At 45.7% G+C, this 23,130-nt stretch overlaps 1 protein-coding gene across 8 annotated transcripts in view; it reads left to right on the top strand.

The window, feature by feature from the left end:
* patj (PATJ crumbs cell polarity complex component) overlaps positions 1-23,130 on the top strand; it is a 172,183-nt gene that overhangs the window by 47,371 nt on the left and 101,682 nt on the right. For 7 of the 8 annotated variants that reach the window (XM_070447485.1, XM_070447481.1, XM_070447483.1 and 4 more), the window contains 9 exons: positions 7,200-7,409; positions 7,785-7,907; positions 9,896-10,267; positions 10,509-10,699; positions 14,676-14,741; positions 14,978-15,049; positions 18,775-18,889; positions 19,123-19,185; positions 23,094-23,130. The exon at positions 23,094-23,130 is cut by the window's right edge and continues 5 nt beyond it. In XM_070447485.1, coding sequence (XP_070303586.1) covers positions 7,200-7,409; positions 7,785-7,907; positions 9,896-10,267; positions 10,509-10,699; positions 14,676-14,741; positions 14,978-15,049; positions 18,775-18,889; positions 19,123-19,185; positions 23,094-23,130 — 1,249 coding nt within the window. The remainder of the gene's footprint in view (positions 1-7,199; positions 7,410-7,784; positions 7,908-9,895; positions 10,268-10,508; positions 10,700-14,675; positions 14,742-14,977; positions 15,050-18,774; positions 18,890-19,122; positions 19,186-23,093) is intronic. The other variant, XM_070447482.1, reaches the window with a different exon arrangement.

Below are 23,130 nucleotides of genomic sequence, written 5' to 3'. Positions count from 1 at the left end.
GACGGCCATCATTATGAGCGATGGGTGAGGGGCTAATGATTGGGTGGGGGGGGGGGGGGGGGGGGGGCTGTCGGTATCTCCTGTGTGTCTCCCATCTCCGGCACCCCTTAATGGAGATGGATGGCGACTTTTGTGGTTTTCAAACGGTCTTTTGGCGGGGTGCACCCTGGCTTAGTTTCACTTCAGTGGGATCAGGTTTAACCCAGCTGTTCGTACACTCCAGCCATTTAAAAGTCATTCTTCTTTTATTCTCCCCGGAGAGAATTTGAAGAAAGCTGGCGTAATCCATGAATTCGTAGGATTTCTTTCTCTGTAAAGGATCTTGATTGAGGACCCTATGTGTGTCTTGGGAGGGGGGTGAAAGTGAGTGTGTGTGTGTGTGTTCAGTGTCACTAGGTCCAACAGGATTTAAAAGGCAGCTTAGTGTTTTGATAATCTTTCACACACACACACACACACACACACACACACACACACACACACACACACTACTGTATTTGAGACGAAACAACTGCTTGTCCTCATTGGCCTGTTCACCTCTAGTATACAATGGAGTCATGGCAAAAGTTAACTTTGTAAACCGTTTCCAAAAAAGTGAAACAAGACGGGGAGGTTACCTCTCCTTGTAGGCTGTGACCACAGCCAAATGTCTCAGAATGGCACCCTGTTCCCTATATAGTGCACTACTTTTCGCCTGAGCCCTATGGCCCCTAGTCAAAAGTAGTGAGCTACATAGGGAGTAGGGTGCCACAGACAAAATAAATGTACCTCAGACCTCATAAACCAATGGTTTGTTCAGTTTACTTGTCTCTATATAAATCACAGTGTGTGAGACAGTGCATTAGGTTACGTTCCCGATGTGGGGACAAATATACATTACCTACATGGCCAAAATAATTCACTGTGAGAAATAAGAAGCGGAGAACTCCGTCTGAAATGGAATCCATTTATAATTTTCGCCGGGCACTAGAAAAATAGCCTCACCTGCACATCAATAGAGCGTTTAGTTTCGCCAGGCAACGATTTAGCCGAGAAGCATAAATCATTCTCTGGAATGTATTATTTATTTGTTATTACTTATTTATTCAGTTGTCTGTAGCTACGGTAGAATCCGATCAAAGAAATGTTATTTAAGTGAGAGGCCCGCTGGTAAATAGCTGAGTAAGTTGAATTGGATCACGGTGGACTTTAAAGCACGTTGCTGACCGGAGAGCTACGTCACACACGGCAACGATAAACAGCAGTCTGCACGGTGTTAGTCATGCTCAAGMTCCTAAGCACAGATCTAGGATCAGATAAGCCAGCCCCAAAGCCTAACCTTAACCTTTTAGTAGGAGGATTAGATCTGATCCTGGACCAGTTAGGGGCACCTGCTCTTATTTAGTGTGACTGTCTGTATGACACAGGTTCCCAGCATACACGTAGCGGGGATGTTAAAGGACGAGGTGCGTGCGTGTGTGTGCAATTGCAGTGTGTGTAAGAGTTAATTTACAGTCTTTGTCAGACCTGCATTGACCATGCTGCAGGAGCCCTGCCATACGTACATCGACCCTTATATCTGCGTCTGGGCCAGTGCGTTGTACTGGAACACTCAGCACTATGATCTACTGCGTATGTAGACATCCCATAAATACTTGAATACAGTAGGTCAACTACCACCGGTCACTATAGACCCCTACATATCATGTCCAAATATGCATGTCAAACTGTGTTCATTGACACAAACCGACTCACTTAAAATTATTATTATTTTTTTTATGTTATCTTCTTTCCCCCCACCCCCCCACCCCTGTATAAAATAATAAGGATAAATTAATGAGGACTTTGGTGTTGTGAAGCAAAAGGTTTCATCTCAAACAACATCTCACTTGACTTTATTTTCTCCTCTTACTACCTCTGACTTTGCTGATAACTTTTTTTTATTGCGGAAAATGGAGCTTACTATCACTGTGATATGTGTTGTCCCACCTAGCTATCTTAAGTATGAATGCCTTTGACTGTAAGTCGCTCTGAATAGAGCGTCTGCTAAAGGACTTTCAAATGTAAACGCCCTTGCCAGCACTGCAGTGAAAGGGTTTAACTGGAATCGTTAGCTAGCCTGTTCCGCTTAAATTCTTGTCTCCAGTCACCGCTAGTGGCTTAGTCATCCACCCACATTACCAACCTGGATTGTCACTCGTTTCATAACTCTTTCGTTCCCTCCAGAGACTAACCACGGAGAGAAAAAACAAACCCAATAGAGACAGTCCGGGCTGAGATGGATGAGCAAAGAGAGATGAGAGTCAAAGAGATGGAGTGGGAGAGAGCTAGGATAAAGAGAGGGGGGGTGGAGGATAGGCAGAGATGTGAGGAGAGAGAGAGAGAGGGGAGAGGAGGAGGCAGATGATGGAGAGAGAGAGAACTAGGAATGGCGTGATGGGGATGGAGGTTGGATGGAGAGGATAGAGGAGGAAGGGGAGAAATGGAATGAGAAGAGAGGTGGGTAGAGGACAGGCAAGAGCAGAGAGGGCGATGGAGGAAGGCCCACGATCGTAGCGCGGGCGATGGCGAACAGAGGATGGAGGAGGGGAGAGGAAGGCAGACTGGATGGAGAGAGAGAGGGGGAGGAAGGAGATGGATGGAGAGAGGGTGGGTGGTGGAGGACCGGCAGATGGATGGAGAGAGAGATAGGGGGAAGGCAGATGGATGGAGAGAGAGGGGGGATGGAGGAAGGCAGATGAGAGAGGGGTGGAGATAGAGAGAGACAGACAGATGGATGGAGAGAGCAAGAGTTCCAGGAATTGCGTTGAGGGAGATTTGCAGAGGAGCCGAAGCGTCACTCATGCAGACAGACAGGCAGACTCTAAATAGTAGTGGAGCAGACAGATGACTGGACGTTGGTAGTTCCAGATTTGACTGTCTGTTAGTCTGACGCCATGCCCCACCGCCCCAGCGCTACCCCACCATAAGGCCTGGCACACAGCAACAGCCTTGGCCTATTTCCGGTACTCCTGGAGTCCTCTCTACAGCCACAAGCTAACATAGCTAACTAACAGTTCTTGGCTGGGGAAGATTAAGGAAGGGGTGAGTTATCCCCCATACAATGCAAACCACAGTGGGGTTGTGTAAAGGGTTGCTCTCTGCTGGAAGAGCTCTGGCTGCTCTCCTTGTTCCTGAGATTATAAGATTATTAGACTTGCACTATCACGCTCATTTCCTGCTGTCAGTGAAAGATCTCTAGTGTCTAAGATGGTAGCCAGACCACCCAATATAAAGCAGCCTTCTCCTGTGGGCCCTATTTTGACAACACAAATGAGCGGTTTTCATGTCCAATGGGTCTGTGATAGCCAACTATGAATAATAGCCGACTGTTATGGAGTAAGCTCAAACTGTTGGCCCTAAAATGTTCTCTGTTCGATCGGGAACCGAAAGTATTCACCTCGAGTAGTTTACGACGCTCATGACGTCTTGTGGCATTATGTACACAGTAGAAACTTTCTGTAATTTAGCCCGAATTTTCTACTGRGGAGAAAAGGGACAGTCATAGTGCACTACCCAACGCCATAAATTGTCATTTTCTACGTCACAAATGGCACCCTATTCCCTACATAGTGCTCTACTTTTGGCCAGAGCCCTGTTATTTTGYATGAGAACTGACCTCAAGGTTGTTACATGGAGAGCAGCTGTTCCCTTTACCAGAATCACCCCCCAACACCCCTTCAACCCGGTGAGACCCAATTTTATTAGAGCCTTAAATCTCCTCCGCACTTGAGCAGAAACATAAATAAAGAATGACCAACTTATTTCAAGCTGACAGGCTTGGACGTTGGGCCCGTCTCTCTCTCTGTCGCTCTCTTGCTCTCGCTCTTTCTCGCTCTCTCTCGCTCTTTCTCTCTTGCTCTCGCTCTTTCTCTCTTGCTCTCGCTCTTTCTCTCGCTCTTTCTCTCTTGCTCTCGCTCTTTCTCTCTTGCTCTCGCTCTTTCTCGCTCTTTCTGCTCGCTGGTCTTCCGCTCTGCCTACTTTAAAGCGCCACTTCTGCTGACATCCTGACTGGAGTGGTGTGTGCGCGTCTGTGTTGTGAGCGTGTTTGTGTGTGTCAACGGGGGGAGGCGAGGTGAAACACGCTTGGCTGAAACTCCAGAGCGCGGACAAAGGGCCGTGTCCTCTTGAAAGGACCGAAGCTTGGAGTAGAAATTCCAACCCCCCCCCCCCCATCCCGTCCCAACTTTTCTTCTAGTCTTTGTTTCAACCCTGCTTCTTTTTATTCTTGCCTCTACTCTCTCGTATTACACTGGATCCAGTGCTTGTTCTCCTTTCCAGGCCTCAGTTCCACCTCTTTCCTGCATTTCTCTCTCTCTGCTCTCTCTCTCTTGTCCTCTCTCTGTCTCTCTCTCGTGTCTCTCTCATCATGTCTCTCTCTCGTTCTATCTCTCTGTGCTCTGTAGTATAGTGGGGTAAGTCACAGGGTTCAAGTACAGTAATTGGACCTTGGCGTTTTCTGTAAGCCTCGGCTGCTGCCCAGTTCCTGTGAGTGAATCTTGATAATAGGCGGCTGTTCTGGGTGCTTGTCGGTGTTTGTGTGTTAGTGATGTTAGCTGTCTGTCAGGCCCTCTTTCCACGGAGGCAACAGGCTCCTGTTTGGTCAGGGCAGTCTCCCCTGATCACTGCCTGGGATCAGAATATTGTTTCATCCTCCTAAATGGTTATGATGTGGAAGAAAGTAAGGATTTTGGCTGGTAATCTGGATCCTATACGCTTGTGGTTAGAGGCAACTTGATTTTTCCATCTGAAAGAATGGCATAGTAAGAGGCCGTGTCCACTTGATGTAGAACTCTGGAAGCGCAGGTGTTGCTAGGCCGTGTGTGTAGGGAGCATGGTGATGCCCGTGTGTTTACAGTGGCGTGCCATGTTCCTGCTATGGCCCTACAATCTGTGAGGCCCTCATGTGGGCACTCAGTCATGTTCCGCCGCCCGCCCAACATGCTTCACATTGGGAGCTGCTCTCCTCGCCTCAGGAAGTCTCTGTCAGCATTCCTTATCCTCGTGGCCCATCTTCTCACCTCCCACCTGTTCAGCGCCACACCACACATATTTGATGGGATTTGAATTGGGGCTGCGAGCACACACACACACACACACACACACACACACACACACTTGATCCCTCTCGCTCGCTCTCCACAGATAATAATAATAGTTATAACTCCTTCTCTCTTCCCGTAGACATATAGCTGTCCCTGACTCTTCCCCGCTAATTAGCCTTGTACAGCTTTAGTTTTTATATCGAAATAACCACTTGTTAATCACTTTTATAACCAGCGCTAGTCACATAAAATGACGCCCATATGGGTCGTCAAAATGCATTGTGGGAGGCATCAAATTGGTGCTGAATTGCAGTTTTATGGCTCGGGCTGCCCGGGCCGTGATTGATACCAGTCACACTTGGGATGAGAGGGGAAGTGTGGCTTTGTTGGGTCCTTCGATACATTTACGTAACTGTCAGTAGGACGGTGATGGCGTGAGCAGAGCTTTTTTACTAGTGTTCTCATACTTCCCAATGGCTCAGCATGGGGCTAGGCGAGCAAACCAGTCAGGCGAGTTTAATTTCAGGTCAGACAGACCACAGGGTGGGCAGGATTTGCACTTTTGGGACTACTCCATTGGTTCCATTTCCCCCCCGGGCGAGCTCGATCAAGCGTACCTAAAGTATTTAAAACAAAATTAGTTCGACCAACATCTGCTTGCAACACCCAGGGTTGTGGTTCCAATTCAGTTACAATGAATTCCCGCCTCGACAGTAAATGTGCATTGTAACATTTATATTGACCAGTTACGTGCTCAGCAGTCAGTACAGCACGMGCCTCACATCAGCCTGTACAAATGCACTCATAGGTGTTCGTCCCAAATGGCACCCTATTCCCAATGCAGTGCACTACTTTTCACCAGGGTCCTTTGGCACAGAACCATGACGCAGAACACACTGGTGGTTCATTGGGACAAGGAAGTGTTGCCAGAGTGTCTCGAGGCGCCATGGCGTTGCCTGCGTTTTGCGTTGAGGTGATTTCTGACTTTGTTTTGGCTGGCCGTGCCAAGCCTCCTTCCTGTTGTGTTCCTGTGCTGATGGAGTCAGCAGGCCTCCGAGATGGATGGAACCTGGGCTGTAGACACACTGAGACGTAAGCACACACACACACACGTTTGTTTTACTGTCCTTGTGGGGACCAAACAATTGATTCTTATTGAAAATTCTGTTTTCCCTAAACCCTTAACCTAACCCCTAACCCTGAACCTAAACCTTACTCCTAWCCCTAGGTCTAACCCCAATTGTAAGCCTAAAATAGCCTTTTTCCTTGTGGGGACTGGCGAAATGTCCCCACTTGTCCAAATTGTCCTAGTTGTACTATCCTTGTGAGGACTTCTGGTCCCCACACATGTAGTCAAACCATAAAACACCCACCATATATTAGACAGTACAGCTGGAAAAGCATAATCCACTGTGCTCAGCTCCATCATCAACAGCTTCTCCCCAGAACGGCACGGTTCACCTTATATGCTTTATTGGCGATGGACTGTTCAAGGACACGGCCAATGTTGCCAAAGTGCTTACTGTTAGCGAAGTGAAGTGACTCGTCAGAAACCTGTCACATTTTGAGTGAAAGATAGAGACATCTTTTCTGTAATTACCCTCTGCTGTTTCTCCACATCCACAGATCTCACACACACACACACACACACACACCTCATTTGGCACAGGGGGCAGGAATCGTTGTAGTATACTTCAGCAGAATGGTTTTGTCCAACTCATCAGTTGCTTTAAATCTGTAAATGAGAAGCCAGCACGACATCTTGCCCTAATGTCGCCTGTGAGTTTATAGACAGTGAGTGTGTGCTATGTGCTTAGGCTGTATTGCGGTGGCTTGCGTACTGTGTGTTCATATGCGTGTGTGTATGTCTCTCTCCCTCCCCCCCTCTCTCTCTCTCATCTCTCGTCTCCGCTCTCTCTCCCCCCTCTCTCCCCCTCTCTCTCTCTCCCCCCTCTCTCTCTTCCCCCCCTTCTCCCTTCTATCTTCCCCCCCTCTCTCCCCCCCTCTCTCTCTCTCTCCCACCCCTCCTCTCTCTCCTCTCTCCCCCCTCTACTCTGCTGCTCCCCTCCTTTATTCGCTTGCTCTCTCTCTCTCTCACACACACTTTTTTCTCCTGGTCTGTGTCGCCCTCTGCAGGATCCTCTGGACGTTGCGCGCTCCGTCATCGTCATCCGCTCACTGGTGCCCGGCGGCGTGGCAGAGTGCCATGGGGGCGTGCTCCCCGGGGACCAGCTGGTGTTTGTCAACGACACCTACCTGGACACGTGCACCCTGCCCCAGGCCGTGGAGGTGCTCAAGGCCGCCCCATCTGGAACCGTCTACTTGGGCATCTGCAAGCCATTAGTGGTACGTACCGCGYTGATGTGTCGGGAACTTCACTTAAGTAGATTTGTTATGACAGGGATAATGCACATTAAACATTTGACTTTGTTTTTGTTGTTGACATTTCTTTTCACATTTTCTTTTTGCTTGACTTTTTGTGTTCTTTTAAACGTGTGTTAAAAGGTGTTGGTGCTTGATGCCACGTATTAGTGACACTATTGACTTGTGATGGAATTGACTTTTTTAACACAGCCTTGAATATCTCAACCAAACGTCTGTTGCAGGGACGTGATGACCTGTTTTCAGCTCCTGTAACTACAGTATATTGAGAGTGTGTAGTCTTATAGGAAATCCTGACAGTGTGTGAATGGTGCCACCTGTATGTGTGTCTCCTTCTAGATGGAAGGAGCAGAGGAGAGGGGACATGGGGACCTGGCGCTCCGGAGGACAGAGGGACAGAGCAAGGGCCGAGAGGAGAGTGTGTCCCTCTTGCTTACACACTCACTTCTGCCTGTTTCCAAGGTACTGTAATAGCACCACGGTAGTATGTTTACAATACAGCACATTTTTAACATTACGCTCAAAGCTCTAATATCAGGATTAGGATCACTACATAACGAACAGAAGGAAGTAACCCTGGCTAAGTACCCCTGGCTTAGCTTTGACAGGCCGCCACTAGTATTGGGTATGTGTGTATGCGAAAGAGAATGAGGCCCAGCCSTTCATTGCTCTTCGAAGCTGTTTTGTCACACATCAGAAGGTTCTGATAGCAGTGATAAAACGGTCAGGTAGTCTTTTGACACCCGAGGTCCCTACTGACCTGAGTGATGTTGGGTGTGTTTTCGGTTGGATGTACACTACCGGAGAAAYGTTTTACAACACCTACTCGTTCAAGGGTTTTCRTTTTCTTTTTTAAAACTTTTTTCTACGTTGTAGAATAGTAGTGAAAACATCCAAATTATGAAATGACACATGGAATCATGTGTTAAACAAATCAAAATATGTTTTATATTTGAGATTCTTCAATGTAGCCACCCTTTGCCTCGATGACAGCGTCGCACATTCTCTCAACCAGCTTCATGAGGTAGTCACCTGGAATGCATTTCAATTAACAGGTGTGCCTTTCCTACTAAATGCGTTTGAGCCAATCAGTTGTGTTGTGACAAGGTGGGGGGTATACAGAAGATAGACCTATTTGGTAAAAGACCAAGAACAGCTCAAATAAGCAAAGAGAAACGACAGTCCATCATTACTTTAAGACATGAAGGTCAGTCAATCCGGATTTCAAGAACTTTGAAAGTTTCTTCAAGCGCAGTCGCAAAAACCATCAAGAGCTATGATGAAACTGGCTCTCATGAGGACCGCTACAGGAAAGGYAGACCCAGAGTTTCCTCTGCTGCAGAGGATAAGTTCATTAGTTACCAGCCTTAGAAATTGCAGCCCAAATAAATACTTCACAGAGTTCAAGTAGCAGACACATCTCAACATTAACTGTTCAGAGGAGACTGTGTGAATCAAGGCTTCATGGTCGAATTGCTGCAAAGAAACCACTACTAAAGGACACCAATAAGAAGAAGACTTGCTTGGGCCAAGAAACACTAGCAATGGACATTAGACTGGTGGAAATTTGTCTTTTGGTCTGATGATTTTTGGTTCCAACCGCCATGTCTTTGTGAGACGCAGTGTGGGTGAATGGATGATCTCCGCATGTGTAATTCCCACCGTAAAGCATGGAGGAGGAGGTGTGACGGTGTGGGTATGCTTTGCATGTGACACTGTGATTTATTTGGAATTCAAGGCACACTTAACTAGCATGGTTACCACAGTATTCTGCAGCTTTTTGACCAAGAAGGAGAGTGATGGAGTGCTGCGTCAGATGACCTGGCCTCCACAATCCCCCGACCTTTACCCAACTGAGATGGTTTGGGATGAGTCGGACCGCAGAGTGAAGGAAAATCAGCCAACAAGTGCTCAGCATATTTGGGATCTCCTTCAAGACTGTTGGAAAAGCATTCCAGGTGAAGCTGGTTCAGAGAATGTTGGTTGAGAGAGTGTACAAAGCTGTCATCAAGGCAAAGGGTGGCTATTTGAAGAATTTCAAATATAAAATATATTTGATTTAACACTTTTGGTTACTACATGATTGCATATGTGTTATTTTGTAGTTTTGATATCTTCACTATTATTCTACAATGTAGAAAATAGTCAAAATAAAGAAAAACCCTTGAATGAGTAGGTGTTCTAAAACTTTTGACCGGTACTGTAGATCTATGCAGTGGTTGGTCAAACAGGTTGTTCTTGAAGCATCTTTTGTAACCACTTAACACCACTTTCACCCTTCTATTCCTTAAAGACTGGGCCCAATTTAATCTCTTGCAGCTGAAGTGAAATCACACTGTTGAAGTGGATCATAGATGTGAAGATCATCTCACCCACATGCCCACTCTCATCTCACCCACTCTTGTGAACGTTGTCATTGGATATTGACACAATAGTGTGTGTGTGTCCAGGGCTTTACTGATGGCTCCATCCTCCCGGAGGATCTTGGACAGGAAGAGGACGAACCCGAGCTGATCCTGGACGGTAGCTTCCCTCGCTACACCTCACCTTTGACCCCTGCCTTAACCATTAACCCCACCCCCACCTTGACCACTAGGAGCCTTAACCCCACCCCAACTCCCACCTTGACGCCCAGCCCAATGGGAGAGGAGAGGGAGATGGCCGTGGATGATGAAGAGGAGGTTGGAGTGGAGGTGGAGGTTAGGGAGGGGCAGGTGGTGGACTCCTACCCCAGAAAACCCCCACCTTCGTGGGGAGAGTGGGAGAGAGACAACGGAGGCCCCGTCCTGCCGGCCTCTGTCCACTCTGGAGCTCAGGAAAAGGTGAGTGCTCTACTGTGTTGTGCGCTGGCAGGTCAGGCAAGAGATGTCTGGCTTCCTTCCACCTCTACATCTGACCAACAGGGTACGGCTGTAACACACCTGACTCAGCTCATCTCATGCAGTCTTCAAGACCACTGTTACTATTCAATCAGTATTATGTTCCGAAATAATGCTACACATCACAGTGCGTCCCGTTATTATTTAGGTAAGTGTGTCTGGGGACAGGATGATACCATTTTAGTTTTGCCCTCCTAAACAGGTGGAGGAGGTGGAGGAGATGCCCAATCCAGACCTGCAGCCCAGAGCCCTTCTTGACCAGCTCACTCTGGGTCAGTCTGTGGACTCCTGGGTGGAGACGGGTGGGGACAGTGAGGCAGACTCAGACTCCAGGAACGGAGGATCAGAACTCACCCTGACTGACACGGACACCGAGTCAGTACCTCTCTCTCTCTCTCTCTCTCGCTCTCACTCACATTCTGACACCTATTTACCCACAACAATTGATTTCTACAAAAATGTGGGTGAGAAGTTGAACCAATACTGCGGGTGTTTCAAAAAATACCTGAAATCATATCATAATAATAGTAATATACGCCATTTAGCAGGCACTTTTTTTTTGTAAACTGCCTTGAGTGTTCATTGACGTCATATCTCGTCTTCAGTGGGTTGAGTAAGATTTACATGCAATTACATGTATCTTTGAGGTAATGGATTCATTTCCTTTTCATCTGCTGATAAATTGGTCTGCACATCCTGGCTCTCTAGTGGGCTTAGCGCCCCCTCTGCTGGTAAAAGGGTGGTATAGCAGGCAATGACCCCAGTGATACTGCCTTTAATWTTTATTTTTTTAAGTAGGCATTGCGGTTAAGAACAAATTCTTATTTTACAGTTATAGCAAGAATAAAGTAATTTGATATACAGTGCCTTCGGGAAGTATTCAGACCTCTTGACATTTTCCACATTTTCTTACGTTACAGCCTTATTCTAAAATGGATTAAATATAAACATTTTCTCAGCAATCTACACACAATACCCCACAATGAAAAAGCAAAAAAAAAGGGTTTTGGAACTTTTTGCAAATGTATAAAAAAACAAAAAACATATCTTATTTCCATAAGTATTCAGACCGTTTGCTATGAGACTTGAAATTGAGCTCAGGTGCATGCTGTTTCCATTTGACCATCTTTGAGATGTTTCTACAACTTGATTGGAGTCCACCTGTGGTAAATTCAATTGATTGGACATGATTTGGTCGAAGGAATTGTACGTTGAGCTCCGAGACAGGATTGTGTCAAGGCACAGATCTGGGGAAGGGTACCATAACATTTCTGCAGCATTGAAAGTCCCCAAGAACATAGTGGCCTCCATCATTCTTAAATCGAAGAAGTTTGGAACCACCAAGACTCTTCCTAGAGCTGGCCACCCGGTCAAACTGAGCAATSGGGGWAGAAGGGCATTSGTCAGGGAGGTGACCAAGAACCAGATGGTCACTCTGACAGAGCTCCAMAATTTTTCTGTGTAGATGGAAGAACCTTCCAGAAGGACAGCCATCTCTGCAGGACTCCAGCAATCAGGCCTTTTTGGTAGTGGCCAGACGGAAGKCACTCCTCAGTAAAAGGCACATGACAGCCCGCTTAGAGTTTGKCCAAATCAAATTTTATTAGTCACATACGCAGATGTTATTGCYGGTGTAGTGAAATGCTTGTTTTCCTAGCTCCAACAGTGCAGTAGTAGCTAACGATTCACAACAATACACACACATCTAAAAGTAAAAGAAGGGAATCAAGAAATATATACATATTAGATTGAGCAATGTCGGAGTGGCATCAACTAAAATACTGTAGAATATAATACAGTATATACAAATTAGATGAAAGGRGCCTAAAGGACACTCAGACCATGAMAAACAAGATTCTCTGGTCTGATGAAACCAAGATTGAACTCTTTGGCCTGAWTGCCAAGTGTCACGTCTGGCGGAAACCAGGCACCGCTCATCACCTGGCCAATACCATCCCTACGGTGAAGCATAGTGGTGGCAACATCATGCTGTGGGGATGTTTTTCAGTGGCAGGGACTGGGAGACTAGTCAGGATCGAGGCAAAGATGAACGGAGCAAAGTACAGAGAGATCCTTGATGAAAACCTTACTCTACAGCGCTCAGGACCTCCAACTGGGGTGAAGGTTCACCTTCCAACAGGACAACGACACTAAGCACACAGCCAAGACAACGCAGGAGTGGCTTCGGGACAAGTCTCTGGGTATCCTTGAGTGGCCCAGCCAGAGCCCGGACTTGAAGCCGATCGAATATCTCTGGAGAGACCTGAAAATWGCTGTGTAGCGAGGCTCCCCATCCAACCCGACAGAGCTTGAGAGGATCTGCAGAGAAGAATGGGGAAACTCCCAAAATACAGGTGTGCCAAGCTTSTAGCGTCATACCCATGAAGACTRGAGGCTGTAATCGCTGCTTCAACAAAGTACTGAGTAAAGGGTRGGAATACTTATGTAAATGTCATATTTCRATTTTTGTTTTGTTTTAATACATTTGCAAACATTTCCAAAAACCTGTTTCTGCTTTGRCATTATGGGGGTGTTGTGTGTAGATTGCGGGGAAAAGCTGTAACCTATTAAAATGTGCAAACGGTCAAGGCGTCTGAATACTTTCTGAATGCACCGTAGCTGCTAAACATTCTGTATCTGCAACTGAGTCTATGTAAACCTCCYATTGTCTTCCAATATCCCTCCCACGAAAGCATCCCCCATCCCAAAAGACGGTGTTGTCCCTGACGAAACATAACAAAACAAATGGTAAAGCAAAAAAATAACATAGATATAGAGGAATAAATTAGATAGTACTGAGGACAGTAAGACCGGGAAAATCAACAGATGCCCATAAACCCGGTGGRTAACTGTTACATGTGCGCTCCTTTGGGTCCCTCGGACCAGGATTGGGAAATAKTGGGATAGGAAAATTCGGGGATGCCAAATTTGCATTCAGCCCTTGCAATCACACACACATTCTTCTGAACCTTTACTTATGAATTTGTTCCACCTTTTTATGTGCAAACTTTCCGCAGTAATAGAGCTTTGGCCCGACACATCACAAGAGGTTTCTAACACTACATGAAAACAGAATACATTTGTGGTTTGATCTCCGCAAGCGTTCTCAACCACAAAGCACTTTCAAATCCCACTCAGCCCAATTTCACAGTGCAGGATCAAGTACGAAGCCGATATCGCGGTCTTGAGCAGTTCCTTTTTGAATTTTTCTCCTCTCGTCCGATTTCTATTAAACCAAAAAGAGCCCAAAGGAAGTTTTGACTTCTCCTCACGTCCCTAACAGCCTCATTCATACTCGCAATCGTGGTTTTGACCGCATCTCTTGCCGCGTGAGATGAATATCGAATTCATTTATCAGCTCTCTCTTCAGGACTGGGAATTGCTAGGGACCTTAGATACTTAGGTGCCGATACAATATGTATCYCGATTCTCACAATTCTATATGCATTTCGATTCGATACTGCGATTTGATGTTAAAAGCATATTGCTCAGTATATCTGCTGCAGAAAGACGAGAGTGCATGAGAAAATGAGTTTTGATCAGTCATGGAAGTAAAAGTGCTGAAAACATGTTGGCTCACTATTTATAAAGATTGAGGCCAAGCTATAGGATGCAAAATACCGGTCTTTTGGTGCAGGTACAGCCGACTAGCGCTAGCTAACACTGAAGTGACACAAGTACCCACACATATTCAAACGTGACGCTGTTATTTTCAGTGCTACCGGTCMCAATTCCACTTTGTATCTGCACAGTTCTTCCTCTAAATGTGTTTTTGTCAACTTTTCTGTGGAAATTGTTCAAAGTAGTCATTGTGRGTAGAGTTCTATGGTTTGTTAAACTTTGAAGTCAATGTTTTTTGTTTGGTATATATTTTAAAGGCATACCTCGGGATTTTGTACTTCGCCAGAGTCAGACGGTGGATTCCATTTTTATTTCTCTGCGTGCAGTTTGAAGGAAGTTGTTAACTAGCGTTAGCGCAATGACTGGAAGTCTACGATATCTGCTAGTTAGCAATGGCATGCAAAACTTCCTCTGACTTCCTTCATACTGGATGCAGAGACATAAAAATTATATGCACGAGTTTACCTGTCTCTAGGGAAGTAGATAACGGGCTTAAATGACAACATCCCGACGTATCCCCTTTGAAGTGAAAAATCTGTCTCGCAGCATAATCCCATTATCGTGGAATTGCCCATATCCTCATGCGCCACATACACATACGGTATCATACTCCATATGCACACCTACAACTTCAGAACGTAAAAGAACAGTGTATTGTATTAAAGTACATATTTCTGGGACAATATAATGATTGATTGATCGACCTAATGGTTGATTTGTTCTCCTGTAGCTCGGTGCGTTTGGTTGACACGGAGAGGAGGAAGAGGAGGGGCCAGGGTGGAGGAGGKGGACACAGGTAGGAGAACACAACACATCTGTAGAGACAGGTTCATTAAATTCCCTTCATACGCTACATTCACCATCGACCCTCTGGTTTTCATGAAACCTTTATTGTATGTAATGTATGCRGTTCGAGGTTTAGAGACCTTGCAGTGGTCAGCGGGAAACAGGCGGCGTGTAGATACAGGAAAATAGAACATACAGGGACAACAGAGTTGGTGGTCGACAACATTTTGCGTGTTTTGCTCTTAGTGATCTACCTGAGAGGGAGGAAGGAGAGGGAGAGGAAACCCCTGCGTTCAGCCACTGGGGACCGCCACGCAGGTGAGTGTCTCTGCTGTATTACAGACAGTGTCTTTTCAATGAGAACCTGAACAGATGCTCTTTAGCAGAGGCGTAACGGTTCACTAAAATGGGTAGTTGGGATCATGGGTGCGCCTGATTTTGGACGAGCAGAATTTGAAACCGTGCCTTATTCACCAATATTGGCACACCTGTGCCTATCTCCCCTCAGCAATTTAGAATGCACTGTGACCGGACAAAATCCTGCGTCGGTGTCATTATTATGGATTATAAAATTCAGCTAGTTTGTGGTTTCTGCCTGCATAATCTTGGAAACCCACAACTAAAATATTCTGTAATTGCATCAGATGCTTGATTAAGTTGACAGGGGAGACGCGTTAGAAAAGATACTAAAACGAGGAGCAGAAGCAGGAAGCGGAGCGGTAGCTCCACCCCCCCCCCCCCCRCTCTCTTTGCAAGTTCCGGACAAGTCTAATGGACAAATGATTTCGCATGCGAGGCTGTCCAATATCATGAATATAGTCTTAAATAAATTAGTTGATGAACGACGCCGTTTACCTGTGACTATATTTCGGATATAGCATTGTCTGTTATGCCTTATTTCTTGGGGTAGACAATGATCAATTCAAATCAGATGCACATATAGGTCATTATCAATAAAACTTCACAATACGGTGCAGAGCATTCGATTTGGCTGCTGGGGGGCCAGCTTCTCTAAAACCATTAACAACTACGTGCCGTTTTCAAGGGATTGTCCGATTTATTCCAACGCAAAACAATTGCGCCCATTTAGGTCTGTCAGAGTTATACAGCATGTAACTGCATGTTTTTCATGATCAGTAAACATCAATTGGTCATTTATTTTCAGATACGTGATGGTAGCCTATCCATTTGGCATATGGCATGTAGCTAGCCAGCTAAGCAAACAGCATGTCATTTAGCTTTTGATAAGAGCTTGATCGGCAAGTCCTCATCCTGGTAAAGTTGTCAGTCGGAGTACTGTCATCACCACTAATATACTGTTGGTCCCATGTTTCATGAGCTCAAATAAAAGATCCCAGAAATTTTCKATTTCTACAAAATGCTTATTTCTCTCAAATTGCGTGCACAAATTTCTTTGTAGCCCTGTCAGTGAGCATTTCTCCTTTGCCAAGATAATCCATTCACCTGACAGGTGTGGCATATCAAGAAGCTGATTAAACAGCTTGATTATTACACAGGTGGAACTTGTGCTGGGGGCAATAAAAGGCCACTCTCAAATGTGCAGTTTTGTCACATAACACAATGCCACATATGTCTCAAGTTGAGGGAGTGTGGAATTGGCATGCTGACTGCAGGAATGTTCACCAGAGCTGCAGAGAATTGAATGTTTATTTCTCTACCATTTGCCGCCTCCAATGTAATTTTAGAGAATTTGGCAGTATGTCCAACCGGCGTCACAAACGCAGACCACGTGTAACCACGCCAGCCCAGGACCTCCACATCCTGCTTCTTCACATGTGCGATTGTCTGAGACCAGCCACCCGGACAGCTGATGATACTGTGTAAAAAAGAAAGCCCATTTGTGGGGAGAAGCTGACTCTGATTGGCTGGGCCTTGCTCTCCAATTGACTGATTTTCTTATATGAACTGTAAAGCCATCTAGTTTATCTCTTGAAAGTTTGTTTAACTAGCCATATTGAAGTGATCTGTTATAAGCGAGCTAGCCAATTTGACGTAGTCCATCAAGCAATCGTGATGAAACACTCTTTTAAAAGCAATATTGAACAGGGGATAACATTAGCTAACTTTGCTAGGCAGGCCTACGTTGGTCGGAGAACAAAAGTACATTAGGTTTAGTACTAGGACTAGACAACTGTATAAAGTTTCTACCGGTAGCTCGCGAAGTAAACCTAGTCAACTAACAGAACATCTGCAAATGCGTCCTTATGTTGCTTGACAGGCAGAGCCCACAAAGTATGGGAAATTAGCCTAAACCGCTCAAACTTGTCAGGTTTAGTTAACTTTTATTTTATATCACTCAAATATCCAATTAATGTGGGCCAATAATGAGCAGTATGGTCAGACTACTTGTATACTACTCTACAGGTAAATCAGCAATTGGCCACCAGGTGTCACAAAAGCAAATAAATGGATATTCCACACAAATAAAGACTATAATAACCGTTTCCAAAATGTCTACATAAGCGTTTTCCATACAATTGTAATTCAACCATAAATCAACAAATATAAGTTTTGGTTTATTTGCTTTTCTAATATACAAAATAGGGTAACACTTTACATGACGCCGTGTCATTACACGTGATTTCACAGTCATAACCATGTCATATGTCGTAACAGCTGACATAACAGGTCATAAACCTGTTATAAAATGGTCATGACACTATCATGATCCATATATTTAGACTATCTTGTCACACAGTGCGTTATTTTATGGCACCTCCGTAAGTGTCAACCCACATTTATTCAAGTACATTTTTTTCCCTGACAAGAAGTTTCCTTTCATTTTGAAAGTTAGTTTCTCAATTCCTTTTGTTGTAATGAATTCTTTAGTCATGTTTTTTTTTTTTTCATCGTATTTTAAACAACTTGTAGAAAATACGCTGTACGACACTGTCATGAAGCGTTACGACCATCCTGTGTCACTTTACTTGGACTAAGAAAGTGCAGTTGATGACTGTCAAGAAGCATTATGACCATCGTATTCATTTAAGCCAGATAGGCCTATCACGTACATGCCCTTATATCAGTCATCAGTCAAAAAGAGGGTGTCTTGTCCTGCTCCTGAAATCTGCTCCTGTGTTCATCCCAGTCATCAGCAACAGCATTGCAATAGGTGCGTGTCTGACATCAAAATGTGCACAATTATAACGATAATTTCGTATGGTCAATTAAAAAAATAGATGTATTTAACATTAACACACTGTTGACAAGTAGGCTACGGTGTAATCTGATGTTTTGCTGGTGTGGTAGGTTCTGGGGGTTTTGACACTCTTATATAGGTGTCATAACCAGCCATAAAATAACGCAATATATGTCACAAAGGTCTAAATATAATGGTCACGACAGTGTTATGACCATATTATGACAGGTTATGACAAGTTATGTCAGCTGTTATGACGGTGTCATAATGTGTTATGACGCCGGATGTGAAGTAAAAGCATTACCCAAAATAGCTCTAAACAGCCCGACGTGATATCTTTGTCAAATAAGCCTCCTTATCTGAGCTGACCCCCCCCCCGCCCTCGTTGTTTTGGATTAGGTTAACTGCCCTGGTGGTTGAGTCTTCTGATAAGAATCTACGAGACAGTTGGCTAGCGATTCATCAAAATGGATGAACACTGAAGATGATCTATTCAAATCCTCAGTTTATAAAGGAGGTAGTTTGACTGGTGACGCAGTCTATTTAGACGGGCGCTCACACGCAAACAAAATGTTACAACTTAGTTATTGACGCTAGTATGTGATTTATATCACAGTTAAAAGAGAAGTCAAGCTCATGGTCTCTCTAGTAGGGTACCTCCGTCTGTGTGTGTGTGTGTGTGTGTGTGTGTGTGTGTGTGTGTGTGTGTCGTGCACGCCTGACTTGACTCGAAGATATTAAATGTCCCTTTTCTTTTTTTTGTACAAAATGAATGTAGGCAAGGTTGCCTGAGTGATAGAGATCACAGGCTTGGTGTGTTTGTGTGCATAGGCGTGTTTGTGTGTGCGTGTTTGTGTACTTACCCTGGCCCACGTGCTTCCAGAGTGGAGGTGTGGCAGGAAGAGGGCGAGTCCCTTGGCATAAGCATTGTGGGCGGGCACAGCGTCATCAAGAGACTGAAGAATGGAGAGGAACTCAAGGGCATCTTCATCAAACAGGTGACGCCGTTCTCCCCACCTCACTCCCTCACTCCCTCCCTCTTTTAAGCCTAAAGCTACAGTCAGTGATTTGTGAAGCGGTGTAACAAAAGAATAATGGGAACCCTTTTTCTTTTTTCTTTTTTAAATCCCAGAATGTAGCTTTACGTCGGTGTACTGATGCAGATATTTATTTTGAACTTGTCTCCTTGTATGTTTTGTAGAAAACATTTATGAATGAATTAAATGAACAGGTACTGCCGGAGAGCCCAGCGGGACGCACTTGCGTGCTGAAGACCGGGGACAAGATATTGCAGGTGAGGAGGGGAACACTATCACAACGCTAAAGCAATGACACAGCAATGATACAGGAATGCTAATTCAACACTGTAGCAACGGTAGTGGAACACTACTTACGACACCATGTCAATGCTACAGAAATGTAAATGCAACGTCACAACGATTCCGGACAGGTTGGTGTGACCTCTGTTTGTATCCTCTCTCTCTCTCTCTCTCCTGTCGTGTTTTCTCTCTCTCTCTCTCTCTGTCGTGTTTTCTCTCTCTCTCTCCCTCTGTCGTGTTTTCTCTCTCCCTCTGTCGTGTTTTCTCTCTCCCTCTGTCGTGTTTTCTCTCTCCCTCTGTCGTGTTTTTCTCTCTCCTCTGTCGTGTTTTCTCTCTCCCTCTGTCGTGTTTTCTCTCTCTCTGTCGTGTTTTTCTCTCTCTCTGTCGTGTTTTCTCTCTCTCTCTGTCGTGTTTTTCTCTCTCCCTCTGTCGTGTTTTCTCTCTCTTCTGTCGTGTTTTCTCTCTCTCTGTCGTGTTTTCTCTCTCTCTCTCTCTCTGTCGTGTTTCTCTCTCTGGTCGTGTTTTCTCTCTCTCTGTCGTGTTTTCTCTCTCTCTGTCGTGTTTCTCTCTCCTGCGTGTTTTCTCTCCTTCTCTGTCGTGTTTTCTCTCTCTGTCGTGTTTTCTCTCTCTCTGTCGTGTTTCTTCTCTCTGTCGTGTTTTCCTCTCTCTGTGTTTCTCTCTCTCTGTCGTGTTTTCTCTCTCTCTCTGTCGTGTTTTCTCTCTCTCTGTCGTGTTTTCTCTTCCTCTGTCGTGTTTTCTCTCTCTCTGTCGTGTTTTCTCTCTCTCTGTCGTGTTTTCTCTCTCTCTGTCGTGTTTTCTCTTCTCTGTCGTGTTTTCTCTCTCTCTCTCTCTGTCGTGTTCTCTCTCTCTCTCTGTCGTGTTTTCTCTCTCTCTCTCTGTCGTGTTTTCTCTCTCTCTCTCTCTGTCGTGTTTTCTCTCTCTCTCTCTCTGTCGTGTTTTCTCTCTCTCTCTCTCTGTCGTGTTTTCTCTCTCCTCTCTCTGTCGTGTTTCTCTCTCTCTCTCTCTGTCGTGTTTTCTCTCTCTCTCTCTCTGTCGTGTTTTCTCTCTCTCTGTCGTGTTTCTCTCTCTCTGTCGTGTTTTCTCTCTCTTGCGTGTTTCTCTCTCTCTGTCGTGTTTTCTCTCTCTCTCTCTCTGCTCGTGTTTTCTCTCTCTCTCTCTCTCTGTCGTGTTTTCTCTCTCTCTCTCTCTGTCGTGTTTTTCTCTCTCTCTCTCTCCTGTCCGTGTTTTCTCTCTCTCTCTCTCTTCTGTCGTGTTTTCTCTTCTCTCTCTCTCTGTCGTTTTTCTCTCTCTCTCTCTGTCGTGTTTTCTTCTCTCTCTCTGGTCGTGTTTTCCTCTCTCTCTCTCGTCGTGTTTTCTCTCTCTCTCTGTCGTGTTTTCTCTCTCTCTCTCTGTCGTGTTTTTCTCTCTCTCCCTCTGTCGTGTTTTCTCTCTCTCTCTCTGTCGTGTTTTCTCTCTCTCTCTCTGTCGTGTTTCTCTCTCTCTCTCTGTCGTGTTTCTCTCTCTCTCTCTGTCGTGTTTTCTCTCTTCTCTCCTGTCGTGTTTTTCTCTCTCTTCTGTCGTGTTTCTCTCTCTCTCTCTGTCGTGTTTTCTCTCTCTCTCGCTGTCGTGTTTTCTCTCTCTCTCTCGTCGTGTTTTTCTCTCTCTGTCGTGTTTTCTCTCTCTGTCGTGTTTTCTCTCTCTGTCGTGTTTTCTCTCTCTGTCGTGTTTTCTCTCTCTGTCGTGTTTTCTCTCTCTGTCGTGTTTTTCTTCTCTGTCGTGTTTTCTCTCTCTGTCGTGTTTTCTCTCTTCTGTCGTGTTTTCTCTCTCTCTCTCTGTCGTGTTTTCTCTCTCTCTCTCTGCGTGTTTCTCTCCTCTCTCTCTGTGTTTCTCTCTCTTGTCGTGTTTCTCTCTTCTTTCTCTGTCGTGTTTTCTCTTCTCTCTCTCTGTCGTGTTTTCTCTCTCTCTCTCTGTCGTGTTTTCTTCTCTCTCTCTCTGTCGTGTTTTCTCTCTCTCTCTCCTGTCGTGTTTTCTCTCTCTCTCTGTCGTGTTTTTCTCTCTCTCTCTCTGTCGTGTTTTCTCTCTCTCTCTCTGTCGTGTTTTCTCTCTCTCTCTCTGTCGTGTTTTCTCTCTCTCTCTCTGTCGTGGTTTCTCTCTCTCTCTCTGTCGTGGTTTCTCTCTCTCTCTCTGTCGTGGTTTCTTCTCTCTCTCTCTGTCGTGGTTTCTCTCTCTGTCGTGGTTTCTCTCTTGTCGTGGTTTCTCTCTCGTCGTGGTTTCCTCTCTCTGTCGTGGTTTCTCTCTCTGTCGTGGTTTCTCTCTCTGTCGTGGTTTCTCTCTCTGTCGTGGTTTCTTCTCTCTGTCGTGGTTTCCTCTCTCTGTCGTGGTTTCTCTCTCTGTCGTGGTTTTCTCTCCTGTCGTGTTTCTCTCTCTGTCGTGGTTTCTCTCTCTCTGTCGTGGTTTCTCTTCCTGTCGTGGTTTCTCTCTCTGTCGTGGTTTCTCTCTCTGTCGTGGTTTCTCTCTCTGTCGTGGTTTTCTCTCTCTGTCGTGGTTTTCTCTCTCTGTCGTGGTTTCTCTCTCTGTCGTGGTTTCTCTCTCTGTCGTGGTTTCTCTCTGTCGTGGTTTCTCTCTCTGTCGTGGTTTCTCTCTCTGTCGTGTTTCTCTCTCCTGCGTGGTTTCTCTCTCTCGTGTTCTCTTCTGTCGTGGGTTTCTCTCTCTCTCCCTCTGTCGGGGTTCTCTCTCTCTCCCTCTGTCGTGGTTTCTCTCTCTCTCTCTGTCGTGGTTCTCTCTTCTCTCTGTCGTGGTTTCTCTCTCTCTCTCTCTGTCGTGGTTTCTCTCTCTCTCTTGTCGTGGTTCTCTCTTCGTCTGTCGTGGTTTCTCTCTCTGTCGTGGTTTCTTCTCTCTGTCGTGGTTTCTCTCTCTCGTCGTGGCTCTCTCTGTCGTGGGCATCTCTCTGTCGTGGGCACTCTCTCTGTCGTGGGCACTCTCTCTCTGTCGTGGGCACTCTCTCTGTCGTGGTTTTCCTCTCTCTCCCTCTGTCGTGGTTTCTCTCTCTCTCCCTCTGTCGTGGTTTCTCTCTCTGTCGTGGTTTCTCTCTCTGTCGTGTTCTCTCTCTCTGTCGTGGTCCTCTCTGTCGTGGTTTCTCCCTCTGTCGTGGTTTCTCTTCTCTCCCTCTGTCGTGGTTTCTCTCTCTGTCCGTGGTTTCTCTCTCTCTCCTCTGTCGTGTTTCTCTCTCTCTCCCTCTGTCGTGGTTCTCTCTCTCTCTTGTCGTGGTTTCTCTCTCTGTCGTGGTTCTCTCTCTGTCGTGGTTTCTCTCCTGTCGTGTTTCTCTCTCTGTCGTGGTTTCTCTCTCTGTCGTGGTTTCTCCCTCTGTCTGGTTTCTCTCTCTCTCCTCTGTCGGGTTTCTCTCTCTGTCGTGGTTCTCTCTCTCTCCCTCTGTCGTGTTTCTCTCCTCTGTCGTGGTTTCTCTCTCTGTCGTGGTTTCTCTCTGTCGTGGTTTCTCTCTCTGTCGGGTTTCTTCTTCTGTCGTGTTCTCTCTCTGTCGTGGTTTCTCCTTCTGTCGTGGTTTCTCTCTCTGGTCGTTTTCTCTCTCTGTCGTGGTTTTCTCTCTCTCTCTCTCTCTGTCGTGTTTCTCTCTCTCTTCTCTCTGTCGGGTTTCCTCTCTCTCTCTCCTCTGTCGTGGTTCTCCTCTCTCTCTCCCCTGTCGTGTTTCTCCTCTCTCTCTCTCCCTCTGTCGTGGTTTCTCTCTTGCCCATTATTTAATTTTCAATACCCTTCCACTTCCATCTATTTCCTCTCACCCTCTTTCATGCTTTCCCTTTTTTATTTCTCTGTAATCTCTGTCCTTCCCTCTCTCTTTCTCCCCTCTCTATGCACACCTGTGTGTCAGGTATCAGGTGTGGACCTCCAGAACGCCAGCCATGAGG

The sequence above is a fragment of the Salvelinus sp. IW2-2015 genome, linkage group LG16, assembly GCF_002910315.2.
Source record: "Salvelinus sp. IW2-2015 linkage group LG16, ASM291031v2, whole genome shotgun sequence".
NCBI lineage: Eukaryota > Metazoa > Chordata > Actinopteri > Salmoniformes > Salmonidae > Salvelinus > Salvelinus sp. IW2-2015.
The sequence above is the reverse complement of the archived record's forward strand: the minus strand, read 5'-3'. Positions and strand labels throughout refer to the sequence as shown.